Consider the following 15746-nt stretch of genomic DNA (forward strand, 5'->3'; position numbering starts at 1 on the left):
ATGCCTCGTTTGTAATGGGTTTTATTGTTTTTGTCTCGTCGCTCCGGCCGGGACAGGGCATCACAGTATGGTAGGGGCATAACATTTCCATCATACGCTTGAGGTATTCGGCCAATCACAACGCATGTGGATAGCTGGCCAATCAGAGCACACCTCGCTTTTCAGACCGATGAGCTTTGTAAAAATCGACGTGTTTCAGAAAGGATTTCATTACACCAAATACACAAAATAATGTTCTTTTTAGCAACATCATATGACCCCTTTAATAAATGAGACCCAGTGTTTGGCGAGGATTAATTGGCGTAGTTTTGCCTCTTTGACACTCTTTGAGGGCTGCTTGGTTGTTTCGTACTGAATTATGGAAATAATATTTTCTAAAGGTGGAATAGTACAGGAAAAACACAGATTGCATATCATTTTTTATTTAACTGTAATCTGCATGTACCTTGTCTTTCAGTTGAAAAATGGTGTGAAAAGAAAAGCAGACACTACTACCCCTTCTGCCTCTTCCATCTCCAGCTATGAGTCGTCCTCTTGTGTAACAGAACCAAAAGTCCTTAAGTTATTCTCCAGGCGAGGCAGCGGCCGACCCATCAAACCTCCCTGTAAAGACCTTCCTGAATCACCACCACAGCATCAGGTGGGCAGAAGGAACAAACTCTCAGAGAGACTCAAATACTGCAATGCCATCCTGAAAGAGATGTTTGCCAAAAAGCATTCTGCTTACGCCTGGCCCTTTTATAAGCCTGTGGATGCAAAGGGACTGGGCCTTCTTGATTATCATGAAATCATTCACCAACCTATGGATATGAGTACCATCAAAGTGAGTACCATGGTTGTGTTAATATTACTGGATAAACGTTGCTCACTGTTATTGTTTGATATGTAATGGGCATATTTTTTTCTAACAGAAAAAGATGGAAGCTCGTGATTACTCGGATGCATTGCAGTTTGCTGCAGATATGCGGCTTATGTTCTCAAACTGCTACAAATACAATCCACCCGGTCATGAGGTAGTGACCATGGCAAGGAAACTCCAGGTGTGTTTTTATGTGGTTTGATCATCTTTTAAAATCCATTGTTTTGTCTTATTTTTCTTTTTCTTTTTTTTAAATAAATACAATACTTGCATATTGCTCTCAGAAAATTCAGTCTTTCCTGACAGGTTAAAGGGGACATAACACACACACAGTTTTGCCAATCTCGTGTTAATCTTGAGTACCTATATAGTAGTATTGCATCCTTCATACCGCCGAAAAGTCTTTAGTTTTATCAGATTTATAAAAGAAAGATTCAGCTTTACGATTGTCTCCGAAAACAGCCGAGCTCCTGGAGGTGTGCTGTGGGCGGAGCTAAAGATTGACAACAAAATACAGAAATTTGATGCAGTTTTACTCAACGCCTGCAGTTTCGACTCATGACTGGGATATTTTATCGCTGGGACTGCTCCATTTTTCTGTATCAAACAATTTGCAAATCCAGTGTCGAACTGGGCCTTGTTTATAAAATGTTTGTTTCCGAAATGACGGGAACAAACAAACACGTGCGAAACTCTGTTGCTGTCCCGAAAAAAAAAAAAAACGGCATCCACTGTTCCCTTAACAATGGGTTCTTTGGGAAGCTAAAAAAGGTTATCTTTCCCTCGCATCCAAAAACACACTTCTTTGGAGACATTCTTCTGGAGCAAGTCCTGTGCAGCTCTGCCGAAGACTTCTGTAACCTGAATGAAGAACGTTGATGGGTGCGCTCTTGCACTCGCTGTAGTCGATGTGTGCGCGCTCTTCTGGGAGAAGTGCCCATACAAGGAATTCCACCCTTCATGACGTCATGAAGGGTCATGCTCTCAAAAAAACTTTCCAAAACTTGTCTGAACCCGCAAGGAGTGTTTTTGGTACAGACGTCATGCGTCCAAATAATTTTTTGAAACTTTGGCCATGTTTAGCATGAGAATCCAACTCTTTAACAGTGTAAATAACTCCATGTTAATGTTTTTATTTAATTTTTTTCACCCAGGATGTTTTTGAGTTTCGGTTCTCCAAGATTCCTGACGAGCCGAGGAATTCAGCCCCAGCCTTTAGTCAGAACAGAGTAAGGAAGGAGAGAGCACACAGTCCGTCCAGCTCTGAGAGCAGTGACAGCAAATCATCGTCTCCATCAGAAAACTCCTCCGACACAGAAGAGGATGAAGAGGAGAGAACGCAAAGGCTCGCCAGCCTGGAGGAACAGGTAAGACTTGCATATAGACATTTGAGTCCCTTCACGGATACACACATCCTCTGTTCCAACACCGTCACAACACCATAGTCACACCCAATGTGGTCACACTGGCTCCTTCAGCAAATTCTATGGCATTATTGCATTTAATCTTTGTAGTGAAAATAATTCCAGTATGTTCTTTGCCAAGAAGCGAGAAAGGTCTCATTTATTAATATAATTAGGAGGACATTTAAGTCTGCACAATTGCAAATTGATTTTTACTTGTCTTATTTTTACTTGTGTATGTTGTGCTGTAAGCTTAAAGGGGACATGACACACATTTTTGCCAATCTCACGTTAATCTTGAGTATTACATAGTAGTATAGTAGTATTGCATCCTTCATATCTCCGAAGAGTCTTTAGTTTTATCAGATTTATAAAAGAAAGATACAGCTTTACGATTCTCTCTGAAAACAGCCGAGCTCCTGGAGGTGTGCGGTGGGCGGAGCTAAAGATTGACAACAAAACACAGAAATTAGATGCAGTTTTACTCACCGCCTTCGATTTCAGCTCATAACCACGATATTTTATTGCTGGGACTGCTTTATCTTTCAGTATCATACAATCTCCAAATCCAGCGAACTGTGCCTTGTTTATAAAACATTTGTCACCGAAATGACAGGAACAAACAAACACACGTGCCAGAAAAACAAACTGCATCCACTGTTCCCTTAACGCTGGGTTCTTTGGGAAGCTGAAAAAGGTAATCTTTCCCTCACATCCAAAAACACACTTCTGTGGAGACATTCTTCTGGAACAAGTCCTGTGCAGCGCTGCCGATGACTTCTGTAACCCAAATGAAGCATGTTGATGGGTGCGCTCTTGCTCTCGCTGTGGTCGATGTGTGCTCGCTCTTCTGGGAGAAGTGCCCATACAAGGAATTCCGCTCTTCGTGACAACATGAAGGGCCATGCTCGAACAAAAGTTTCCTAAACTTATTCAAACCCGGAAGGAGTGTATTTGGCACAGAAATACCCCGTCATACGTCCAAATCGTTTTTTAAAACTTTGTCCATGTTTAGCATGAGAATCCAACTCTTTAACAGTGTAAATAACTGAATGCATGGAATGGCATTAGGCCACCCCTTTAATAGGTGTTGTGCTTAAGCGTAATATGGTTTGACATTAACATGTTGCCAATGAGTGCATTCAAAATCAGCCTGCTGTGAGGGTTTGGATGCTGCCCATTTGTACAGTAGGCAGTGAAAATAGCTTGCTAAGTTTTGAACTATAGATGGACAGTATTCATATATGTACTCTTATATAATGTCATTTCTGTCTTTACTCGCCAGCTAAAAGCAGTACGAGAGCAGCTCCAGTTACTGACCCAAACACCTCTCCTGAAACCAAAGAAAAGGGAAAAGTCCAAGAAGAAAAGGAAGAAAGAGAGAGAGTCCAGTAAACGAAAAGGTGAAGAAATGAAGAAACCGGCAAAACTACAGAAGAGGTCCAACAGCAAGTCGTCAGGGTAAGAAAATGTGTGGAGCGTGTGGGCCCTCATCATCCCCATTTCTACCCTAAGAATAATGTATAGATCTTTATGCTAAGACAAATTCTCAAAGAAATTAAAATTTACATTGACTTTGTTCTCAGGTGGAAGGAGAGCAGAGCATATGACTCTGAGGAAGAGATAAATGCTTTACCCATGTCTTATGAGGAGAAACGGCAGCTGAGTCTAGACATTAACAAGCTTCCTGGAGACAAGCTTGGCAAAGTAGTGAATATCATCAAGGCCAGAGAACCCTTGCTCAGGGACACAGACCCTGAGGAGATCGAGATCGACTTTGAGACTCTCAAACCTTCAACCCTTCGAGCTCTTGAGTGCTATGTTGTCGCTTGCCTCCAAAAGAAACTGAAAGAAACTGACAGTGAGTACTGTTCTGTCAATATTAACAGCTTTTTTATGCTGGGACACATTATATATGAAATATGTAAATAAAATTATGTGAGAAGTAGTACTAAAAGCCTTTCACACTGGGTCTAATACAACTAAATGGCATGCAAATCAAAAGTATTTGCATGTTTTTGACACTGCAGCTACATATGCCAAATCAGGCGACACTTTTCATCATTATCTGAAAAAAATGTAATGCCCACAGATTATAGCAGTACAGTGTTTTCGCTTCAGTATGAAGGCGTTTATAAATATATTTTTTTTTTGAACCATGTATATGCTTTATCTAAAAGCATACCGTCAAACTCACAAGAGGTCGAAAAGGAATATGACCCTTGTAGGGGGGCAGTGGAGTAATTTATTTTTGCAAATTTGAATGTTCACATTAGAGTTTGCATACTATCAACAAACTCCATCTTTTCACTTCAGAGGAAACAAGCTGCATCTGAAGTGGCATTAGATGTATTTACACAGAATGTTTAAAGGGGTCATATGATGTTCCTAAAAAGAACATTATTTTGTGTATTTGGTGTAATGAAATGTTTATAAGAATATCTCCTTTGGTTTGAGACTTTAGTCTTTGCAACTTTAGGGATCTTATCTATTCACGAACAGCTTGTAACACTCCAAAGAGAAAGGAAAACTTGAAATCGCATCATACGACCCCTTTAATGAAGCTTAGGTGCCATAAATGCATTTACATCACAATTTTCAAATGCATAAATAATTTTATAAGATTAATGTTTTAAATATTTTTAAATGTACAAGTTAAAAATGTTGGGAAAAATGCAATACTTTTAAATATGAAACCAAACCACCAGTAGATGAAGGTAAATGAGAGAGTCATTAGTCATGCATTCAAATGGCTGATTCATTCAAAAACGAGGCACGGGACTACTATCTTTATGAATGGATTACTGAATCATTGACTCACTTGATTCGTTCAAAAACGTGGATTCATTCAGTATCGAGTCTCGAAACACCGCTGTGTTGCTCGGTTACTTAAAACTGTTCTGTTGTGGCTTTGATTGAAACTTCATCAGCGAACTTGAGCAAAAACAGTCAATATTGTATTACAAATTGCGAACTTTGTGTCTGTTTAACTCACAATGAAGAACTTCCACGCCATGTTTCCATGTTTACATGCGGATGTGTGCCATCAAAACGGACCGGCTGTGAGATGAGGTGTGTTCGATTTGAAGCAGCAATGCGTAGACCGATCAGACATCAAAGTACCACGAGAGCGATTTGAACGCATGCGGAGCCATCTGCTCTCTGTAGCTCTCGCGGTGCTTTGATGTCATACAGCGATCGGTCTGCGCATTGCTGCTTCAAGTCGAACCGAGAAAGGGACTTTGTTCGAACATACTCCTGTCTACGAGCTTGCAATTCCTCTCTCTCTCTCTCTCTGTCCGCCCAGACCCCCCTCCAAAAAATAAAACTCTTGGGATCTAGACGATTCACATAAATGACATATTTTGATTCAAAACGGCGAAAAAGCGACTAGATTGCAGGTATGAAAAAGGTCATATGTATTTAAGGTTTATTTATTATTCTTATTATTTTATATATATATTTTTTTTTTAGAACTTCATCATGATTGATTAGTGCTTAAATTGGCTTTTTTCTAAACAAAATAGATGCATACTCTACAACTCTCACAAAAAAAGTGTGTAAAAGGAGACATTTTTATCTAATATTTATGGGTGATCTTTTTACATTATTAGAAAAGAAGCTCCAGAAGAAGTCTAAAATCGAGGAAATGGACAAAGAGCTACTACACACGAATGGAGGATCAAACGATAAAAAGGCCAAAAGTAAGTATATGCATTTATTTGTTCATTCCTTTTTATGTAATCATATAAATGCAGTATAAACCTGTATGTTTCCCCTTCTGTGTGCAGTTGAAGCTTTAGGGGAGTTTAAAGATGCGAGCCATCCATCTCGTTTGAGTGACAGCAGCAGCAGCTCGTCCAGCTCTGACAACAGTAGTAGTGACTCTAGCTCTTCTGATAGCTGTGACTCTGATTCAGGTTAGCGGCTTCACACCTACCCACCAACCCTTTTATTCACTCACTGTCTCTCAGGCCAGTCTGTTCCCCCTGCTATCTATCTGGCCACTGATGCAGAAAACAAACCAAAAATTGTAAAGCTTACTCGGACACGTCCCCAGCATTATAAACTTTCACTTATCTCACCTTAACATCAACTTGACAACAAATACTTGAAACGTTACACAGTTCAGCTTATTATTATTAATTTTTTTTTTCAATAAAAAAAATGGGTGTATGGTCCTTTTTTTGTGTTCACTACACTTGTCCTTTGTCACTTTTGTAATATAAAGAAAATTGTGCACTTTTGGCTCCAAATTAGTAAAAGAATAAGTCATCTCTCTTTCTCTCTCACAGTCTTTCTGTAGTTTTTGTTGGATGCTGTTATTTATTTGTTTTCTAATGTTTGATATTTTGTTCTTGTTTTATCACAATCACTTTTTTAATGTTGTTGCTGTAGTTTAAGACAAGTTTAAGACCAGCTGGCTCTTGGTGTGGGGTTTTCCTTGTTTCATACACCCTCAGAACTTTCAAGTTAAAAATAGTGGTAAGGGCTCCGAAGAAATGCCGGTTTCCAATATGGACCTTCACCAAACATAACTGAGAGCAGTTTATGTGTCATATGCTATTGTCCCTGTTAAGAGTTACAGCTGGTCTGTTTTAAACTGCTGCTTTGAATCATTACTGTGTGGTTCCCCTGTTGCATTACCTTGTAATACTTGTGTGAGTTCATGCAGAGATGTATATGTAATCATAATCTACAATAGATTGTAAAAACATACATCGATATGTTGTATGTGAGGGTACTTGGATTGTAAACTATAGTTGGAACATGGAAGGTAGGACCAAAACAAGCTCAGTGTTTCCCCTGCCATTATATTAGGGGGGTGGCCCGCCCCCCTTGAAGGTCAAGTTAATTTTATTTAATTATATTTTCTCTATAGCACCAGATCACAACAGAAGTCATTTAAAGTTACCTTTCCGATAGAACGGGTCTATACCTTGTTCTTTTATTAAACAAACTAAATAGCCTTATGTTATTTATCTTATTTACACGACGGCATGTCATTTCGGTCTCTACGTTATGGTCGCACTCTCTGTATCACTCACAGCGGAGTTCTGCCCCGATGCGCACGCACGCACACACACACACACACACATGTGCGCGCACTCCCACTAGTATTTGTAAATATTACGCCGCAAAACGACTATTTAAATATGAATTCTGCGTGTCTCTGTGTTAATGAATGGCGCAGACGTGCGGTTTTGTTTACTACTTGTAATGAAGCACGCGTGACCCCAAAAGCCGTAAACCTAGGGGAAACACTGAAGCTGTCATAAGAGGCAACCACTTGTCCTGCTTAAAGGGATCATATGATGCTGCTAAAAAGAACATTATTTTGTGTATTTGGTGTAATGTTTATGCGGTTTAAGGTTCAAAAAACACATTATTTTCCACATACTGTACATTATTGTTTCTCCTGTATGCCCTGCCTTTCTGAAACGCGTCGATTTTTACAAAGCTCATCGGGAAAAATTGAAATCGCATCATATGACCCCTTTAAAGTCTGTTGCATATTTTGAAGATGTTTCAATTTTATTTACCTAAACTGGTATAAAGCTTAACACCTAGAGATTTAAATAAAATTTTCATAGACAACTGTTGTATGTTAAGATAAGTGTTGTGTTTTCTTTCCCTTTGCTTTGTCATTTCACATTGTTTTTTTACTCACATCGTTTACTCACGTCACAAAACACTTTCACAAGCTGTGCACACTTTACTTAAGAAAAAAAACTGACCACTTCAAATTAAACTTGATTTTTTTAGGATTTATTTGTATTTATTTAGTGGTTGTGACACTCAATAGTACTTAAATTGCATACACAGTTTATCTGAACTCCAGTAATAAAATATAAACCGAGTAAATCAGCAGGAATGCCCATGGGATGGGATTGGCCTTTCCCGCAGTCATGACTGAAGTGAAATGACCTCAGTGTGCATTGTGCGTGTCTTACAGAACCGAAAGCTAAGAGGAAGCAAAGCAAAGCCCCTGGCCATGCCCACAAAAATAAAAACAAGGTAAAAAAGCACACAAGCCAATAAGAGACAGCCAATATTAAATGGCCTACTCCCACTCCTTTAATATTTGGCACATGGAGCATTTCACTTCATGTAGTGCCAGATTTTTCCTGCGTGAAATAATATTGCCCCCTTGTCCCCCTCCCCAAACAGGCATCGCGGCAGGCCGTTGCTGAGGTAAAGGATTCTTCTTCTGCCTCAGTCGTGACGTGCCAGTCTCGCCCAGCGTCACTAGTCTCAGAGGCAGACTCCAAAGACATGTTTGCGTCACAACAAGCAAAGCATCCTGCAGAGGACATCATCATGGCAATCCCAGGTTAGGCTCAGTGCCATTGTTCATACTTCTGTTCACACTGATGTGTTATTTGTGGCCGCATCAGGTACAAAACAAATTAAATTACCTCCAAAAATTAAAATGATTTCTTTTATTCATCTAAATCTGAAACTGCATTTGGAGACCAGTTAGTTGTCGGCAGCTTTGATTCATCACTTAAATGCTTTTCTGTCCATCCCTCTGCCCTTCTTCCACAACAGCATTACACAGCCGACTGCCGCCTCAGCCATCAAGACCTAGTGACAAAGCTGCTCCGCTACCTCGTAAAACCTTGACTGCCCCTTTACCACTCAACCTACCTCCAGACCAGGCCACCAATCCTTTATGTAACTCTTCTGCCTCCTCCCCCTGTAATGACAACACAGCCACCTCACCCAAATGTTCCCAATGTTCCCACGTGTCGATCCCCCCACACCCACCCACTTCACTCCTTTCAGACCCGTCGTTCCCCCGTAGTCCCTTGCTCGATCCTCTTGACCCGCAGGTCTCTCGGGTTGGCCCCCCATCGCCTGCTGCCGCAGAGAAGCCTCCATATAAGTCTGAGCAGGAAGGTAAGAGGTCGGCCTTGATGTGTCAACACCGCCGCCCGCTGATCTCCGTTCCTCGCTCACTCCCCTCGCTGTGTTACTGTTGTGCATCTGCAACTTTCCCCTTCCATTGTGGGTTAGCATTGTATGTTCATCATAACTGGTGGTTTGTTTTGTCATCAGTATAGTTCTCTTCCTAGCTGCGTGTCATTGCTGTCTCTCACTTACAGCGCCACTTTAATGTATGTGTAAAACAGAATATCATTCAAGGTGAACTCCATCTCTCTCTTTTTCTCCTCAATCTTGCAGGTGTCCCTCCTCTTCTGTCACCACTGACCTCACCTCCTGCAGCCATGCCTGTCATAGGATGTCAGCCTACCTCCAGCTCTCAGTTTGAGGTAATTTATATTTCTGCTCAGCTTGTCTTCATATGGAAAAAAACTCTTTTGCATAGTTATTCATTTAGTTTGTTGTCATTTAAAGGGGTCATATGATGCGATTTCAATTTTTCCTTTCTCTTTGGAGTGTTACAAGCTCTTGGTGCATAAAGAAGATCTGTAAAGTTGCAAAGACTAAAGTCTCAAATCCAAAGAGATATTCTTTATAAAAGTTAAGAGTTAACCACGCCTACCTAAAACGGCTCGTTCTAACACGCCCTTACATACCTATGTCGCTCTGTGGGAAGATTTGCACAACGCCGCCCAAATGTTCACGCAAAGAAAGAAGGCGTAACTTTTATTCTCACTGTTATATATATATATATATATATATATATATATGTACACTACACAACGTAAGGCTGGGATACACTACATGACTTTTAAAATCTGAACAGATTTTAAAATGCAAGGCATCACTCACTGACTTTGTAAACAATCACAGAGGAAAAACTGGCCATCAGATTCATACACTGAACGACTGAGGATCGTACACTACCAGACTTTAAAGTTGTTTAAAAGTTTTAAAGTTTTTAAAAGTTTTAAAGTCGCCTTGTTGCTAGGAGATGCATGACAAATGAAAACAATGTGTTCCAAAAATTGGCTCAAAATATCAAACATGTTTGGATTCATAGTCTGAAGCCAAAAAATCTGTGTCTGTGACCATCATACACTACACAGTTTTCTATGAAATCTGTCAACTCAAATCTGCAGACTGGCTCTGACTTTTGGCAACTAGCATTGACTTCTCCAGACTTTAAATTGGGGTGAAAATCGGGACAAAGGTCATGAAGTTTATTCCAGACTTTATTGTTGCCGTTGAGAAAGAGGAACAAGAGAGAGCTCGTAATCTGCTGCAGATAGAAACTGGTCGAGAGAAATTATTCATTTAGAAACAAAGCAAGTGCCTGTCTTTATGAATGGATCATTGAATCATTGACTCAAATGATTCATTCAAAATGATTTATTCAGGAAAGAAACACCGCAGTGTTGCTCTGAGATGCACAAATGTTCTTCTCCAGCTTTGTGTGGAACTATTGTCATTGGAGAAAGAGAAAAAAAAAAAACAATGTGTCTAAACTCACCCAGTGTTAACTTCCTGTTTGTCAAACGCTTGTATAAAATTAATATCACATTTGTGTGTGAAAAGGAAGTTCACTGAAGTAACAGCGTTTTTTTACCCAGATGGATGAAGTTTGACCAGGTTGTTGTTGGTGACACACAAATTACTTTTTGTACTTGCTTTCTCTCTGCAGCAATGTAGATTGTTGTCACCTCTGCATGAGAGTCCATTAACCAACATGAGGGATGAGCAAAGCTGCCCGGAGACACTGGAAGAGCCCTCTGTTCAGCTGCACAAAATGCACGGTCAGTATTTCTCCCACCGTTTTCCACCAGAGTCCTTTCCTTTTTCTCAGTGGTTTCTTGAAATGGGGTCTTCACATTTTCTAGGAGCCAAGGACGATGGCAGTGAACTATGCAAGCCCATTCAAGATACCAAATCCAACCTGCCTAAAAAGGTACCAATGCTTTATATGGGTACTAAATGAAAAATGCACTCTTTGGTGTTCTCTCCGATAACCTGGACCTGTTTGTGTGTGTTAAAGGATATTGTCCTAAAGCATGCAGACTCCTGGACAAGCCTGGGTAAGATGGCTACTCAAACTCTTTGCCCAATCAAATCATCCAAGGAAAGTTTCCAGCAGTTTCGCAAAGTTGCCATGGAGAAAGAGGAACGAGAGAGGGCTCGTAAACTGCAGATTGAAGCTGGTCGAGAGAAGAGCAACTCCGACAAAAGCGGGTATAAACAGAATCATAGTTTCAAGGCAACAGTAAATAAAGCTGTGTTATGTAAGTTTCATTTTGGAGGAGTTTCAATCTCTGCATGGCTGGAGACAAGATCCCAGCTGACCACAACTTCCCATGGCTCTGTTTCAAAACCTAGCGAGTTTGACAAATGCATTCTAAATTGTATTTCTATTATTAATTTACACTCATATCCCCCTGTGATGATTATACGACTGTTCTCGCTGATCTAGCTAACAGTGTGGCCTTTAAATGATTTCTAGTCTGACGCAGCAGCTCCAGAAAAACAAGCTGGACTGCCCGCCTTCAAAGCCAGAAGTGGAGTCAGCAGAGCTGCCCCTGATGGTGGCCATCTTGGATACCCCCAAAGCCCCTGAGCCCTGCTCTCTTCCACAGAGCTCTGTAGACCGAGAACGAGAGACGGCTCGCAAGAGAGAGCAGGAGCGCCGTAGGAGAGAGGCTGTGAGTGTACTGCACACTTAAGCATTTTAGAATATAAATTAAAAACATTTATATTTAAAGGTGGGCTAAGTGATTTCTGGTAGCCAATGTTGATATTTCAAATCACCAAAACAAACACGCCCCTACCCCAAAAGGGTCTCGCCCCACACATACGTACGCAACCCAGGCAACGATTAGTTCTGTGAAACAAAGCAAAACCAATGTTAAACTGTGTCTAAACCGGATGCGAGCAGCGCGACAAAATACTATAGAACTCATTATAATCAGTGATGCTGTCTACACTGTATGTGGCGCGACACGACAAATCCCCGACAGAAAACTGAACAAATTTCAAATGATTTTCAACGGTCGCTTTGTCGCATCCAGTGTAGCTGTTGCGGCGCGGCAACTGTAGTGTCCGATGTATACACTGTTGCTCAAACAAATGCCGCTTTTCCACTGCATGGTACGGCTCGGTACGGTTAACTTTTTGGGGGTTTTCCATTGGGTACAGTACCTGGTACTTTTTTTAGTACCCACCTCGGTTGGGGTTCCAAGTGAACCGTACCGTTACCAAAACGTGACGTGTAAACTCTGCTGATCACGGATTGGCCGGAGAGAATCGTCACTACCTGCGTCACTGAACTTGCGCCACAAACACAACAGAACCGCTAGATTTAAATCAGTACAGCCAGCGAAGGATCAAACGCAACTGTTTTGAACGAGCGCACCTTTTTTTTAACAACCAAAAAGTTTTGTTGTCTGTTGCGGAAGAACAAACGTTCCTCTCGTTGATAGCAGAGGAGCGGATCCAGCGAGAGCTTGATGGGGCGACGCGGAATGAAAAAGTTTCTTTTTAGGAGTCGTGGTAGTAGAGGCGGCGCAACTATAACGACATGTGAGTAATCCCGCCCACTCTAAAGCGGTACTGAACTGCAGTGGAAACGCAAACCGTGCCGAACCGTGCTGTGCCGTACTGAGCCGTACCGAGCCGAGTCGTACCACGCAGTGGAAAAGCGCCAAAAGCAACCTCGGCGTCCAATCACAGGCCTTCCGCTCCTTGAGTTCTCTCCAGCGCTGGAAAGCTGATCCGATATTTACACGGGTCCTACTTTTTGCTTTATCTTAAGCCTTCTTTTGTTCCGCAGACGTTTTCCTCTTTTGTTTTTATCCGCCATCTCTATCTTTCTGTCGTCGCTCGGCTAATGTCCTGTGCTGTGCACTGAGCGCTCTCTCGTCCCCATCATGAGTAGACACGCCCCTTACTGCTGATTGGCTACAAGTTTGTTTTGGTACTCGGCCCGACTCCGTTTTCTAAAGCGTTTTTGAAAAAATACATACCCCAACTTTAATGCCTTTTTAAAAACATTTAATCCAATTAGTGATTAGATCTTCTTAACCACAAACTTTTTTACATTATTATATAACTATATAATAATGTTTATCATAATGTTTAATAACAAATATCTGTTATGCTGTTTATTAGCATTAATAACAATATACATTGTGGTTTTATTAATAATAACCACAGTAAACATTGTTACTGTTCTTACCTTGTAATTAAGTTGTGTTGGTTGATTATAATTATCATTATGATTAACCACAAACTTTATTATTGTTGTTGTTGTTATATAAATATTGTTATATAAAAAGTAAAATAACTAAAATCATTATTAACAAATCAGTTATTTATCATTAATAATAATAATAATATACATTTTGGTTTTATTATTAATAACCACAATAAACATTACTGTTTTGTTGTTATTGTTAATGATAATAATAATGCTTTTATGTTTTCAATGCTTTTCTTTTTAATGTTGTTTCTCTTAGATGTCTGGAGTCATTGACATGACCATGCAGAGTGACATAATGGCAACTTTTGAGAAGAACTTGGATTGAGATATAAACAAATTAAAAAAAAATTGCTTGTGTATTGCGCCACTGTTCGGTGAACAGTGTAGGCCGTCTTTTCCCTTCCCAGACTTGCTCCATGAGTCCTGGCGACTGAAACAGGTCTTTAGTCTTTTGACGGGCAAAAATACTGCAATACAGCTGCATCACTTTACATTTGTACTAAGTTAGCTCTTGTAAAAATAAGAAAACAGTTGAGGACTGACGGTCGTGTATAATGTTGTAAGACCAATATTTGCGCCATTGATAGTGTTGAGTGTATATTCTTGAGTTTTCGTTATTTGGATCCGTTTGAAGCTTGGATACAGAAATGCCTGAACTGAAATGCTGCCGATTGTCTGAGGTAGTTTGGAAAGAGAAACATGTCTGTCGTTTCACAACAGTTTTTGTGTTCTTTAACATGTTTTTTTTTTATACTGAAGAATGTTTACTTCTCTTGATTATTATTGCTATCTGATTCTTTGACACATTCCATCGACACTTCTGCTGTATGAATATTGCATAGCTGGTCGTCTTGCGCTAGCTGTTGTGAGAACTGTAAAGGATATTCCTGTGCAGGGCCCTGTCCCTGTTTATCCTACTAGCTGGTAATTCATGTATTTGACGTAAAGCAGCAATTTAAACAGAAAATATGCTGGCTGCGTTAAACCTGTCCTGTTTAAGTTGTTTTTTTTTTTTTACATCAATTTGATGTCTTTTCAACATCAATTTCCCACTGGGATATATATATATATATATATATATATACACATATGTATGTGTGTGTGTGTGTGTGTGTGTGTGTATATATATATATATATATATATATATATATAAGATATTTCTGTAGTGTCAGAAATATATCGTAAGCATGCGTGTATAAATATTTAGCATTTTGTTATAGGGGCAGCCTATTTTTTCCCCAGGTGTCCGCCTACAAAGAATCAGACTTATTTAGAGGAGTTTTTGCACTTCCTGTGCTTCTATTTGTATCCATTTGGAAGTGCAGTGCCATAAAGTTTCTCTCGGAGATGATAGGCAGTTCTCTGTGCCTAAAGTCAACGTGTTCTCCAGAGCTGTGTTGATTCCAAGGTGTGATCTGGTGGAATGTACTGCACTGAAGATATGTTCAAAATAGTTTCTGACTGTAATGGTTGTGGCAGTTTTCATCACAAGCACTTTATTCAGTACACCACCATGCTGAGGTGTCACATGCTATTGAGGGGAAGAATAATATATTATTTCAAAGAAATCACATTCTAAAAGTTAAATCAATAAAAAAGAATTTTCATTAAAGTTTGTGCATTGTGGTCACTTAAAATTAAGTAGAACATTTATATTTTTGAGTCATTTTTGTTAGTATATATTGACACTCATCATACAGTACGTTTTTTTTATATATATATATTTAGCTCATTAAATTGTTCGAAAATGACATTGAAGGCATTACTTTAATTCATGTTACAAAACATTTCTATTTCAAATCCGTACTGTTCTTCTGACCTTTTATCACGATTTTAACAAAAATATTTAAAATGTATTTTCAAAATTTGATATGAAATATTTTTGAGCACCAAATTAGCATATTATATTTTCTGAAGAATCGTGTGACACTGAAGACTGGAGCAATGATCCTGAAATTTTAGCTTTGCCATCACAGAAATAAATTACGTTTCATAATATATTAAAACAGAGAAGAGTTATTTTAAATTGTGAAATATTTCACAATAAGCTGTTACTGTTTTTACTATATTTTAATCAAATAAATGCAGCCTTGGTAAGAGACTTTATTAAAAATCTTGCCGACCCAACCTTCTGAACGGTATTGTATATGGATGAGATTAAATGGAAATCATTTTAGTTTTCAAGTAGGCTATCCAGCATTCTGTTCGCATCCATCCATTCTGTGATGTTTTGTGCTTGGTCTCACTGGTCTCGGGAAATCATTATTTTAATGCACCATGAGGCACAGTATATTTTATTGTTGTATCCAGAGGCGTCATGCCCATTCAAAGTGAGGGGGGCCAA

At 39.6% G+C, this 15746-nt stretch overlaps 1 protein-coding gene across 5 annotated transcripts in view; it reads left to right on the top strand.

The window, feature by feature from the left end:
• LOC107675431 (bromodomain testis-specific protein-like) overlaps nt 1-14398 on the top strand; it is a 20693-nt gene extending 6295 nt beyond the window's left edge. For 3 of the 5 annotated variants that reach the window (XM_016469762.1, XM_016469764.1, XM_016469763.1), the window contains 16 exons: nt 458-823; nt 912-1040; nt 2014-2226; nt 3548-3723; nt 3849-4123; nt 5877-5966; nt 6054-6182; nt 8219-8280; nt 8434-8596; nt 8815-9165; nt 9451-9539; nt 10835-10946; nt 11031-11098; nt 11186-11379; nt 11648-11846; nt 13659-14398. In XM_016469762.1, the coding sequence (XP_016325248.1) occupies nt 458-823; nt 912-1040; nt 2014-2226; nt 3548-3723; nt 3849-4123; nt 5877-5966; nt 6054-6182; nt 8219-8280; nt 8434-8596; nt 8815-9165; nt 9451-9539; nt 10835-10946; nt 11031-11098; nt 11186-11379; nt 11648-11846; nt 13659-13727 (2685 nt within the window). In that variant the 3' untranslated portion in view covers nt 13728-14398. The remainder of the gene's footprint in view (nt 1-457; nt 824-911; nt 1041-2013; nt 2227-3547; nt 3724-3848; nt 4124-5876; nt 5967-6053; nt 6183-8218; nt 8281-8433; nt 8597-8814; nt 9166-9450; nt 9540-10834; nt 10947-11030; nt 11099-11185; nt 11380-11647; nt 11847-13658) is intronic. The other 2 variants (XM_016469765.1, XM_016469766.1) reach the window with 2 other exon arrangements.
• Nucleotides 14399-15746: the final 1348 nt, after the last annotated feature.

The sequence above is a fragment of the Sinocyclocheilus anshuiensis genome, unplaced genomic scaffold (assembly GCF_001515605.1).
Source record: "Sinocyclocheilus anshuiensis isolate Anshui unplaced genomic scaffold, SAMN03320099.WGS_v1.1 scaffold1696, whole genome shotgun sequence".
Taxonomy (NCBI): domain Eukaryota; kingdom Metazoa; phylum Chordata; class Actinopteri; order Cypriniformes; family Cyprinidae; genus Sinocyclocheilus; species Sinocyclocheilus anshuiensis.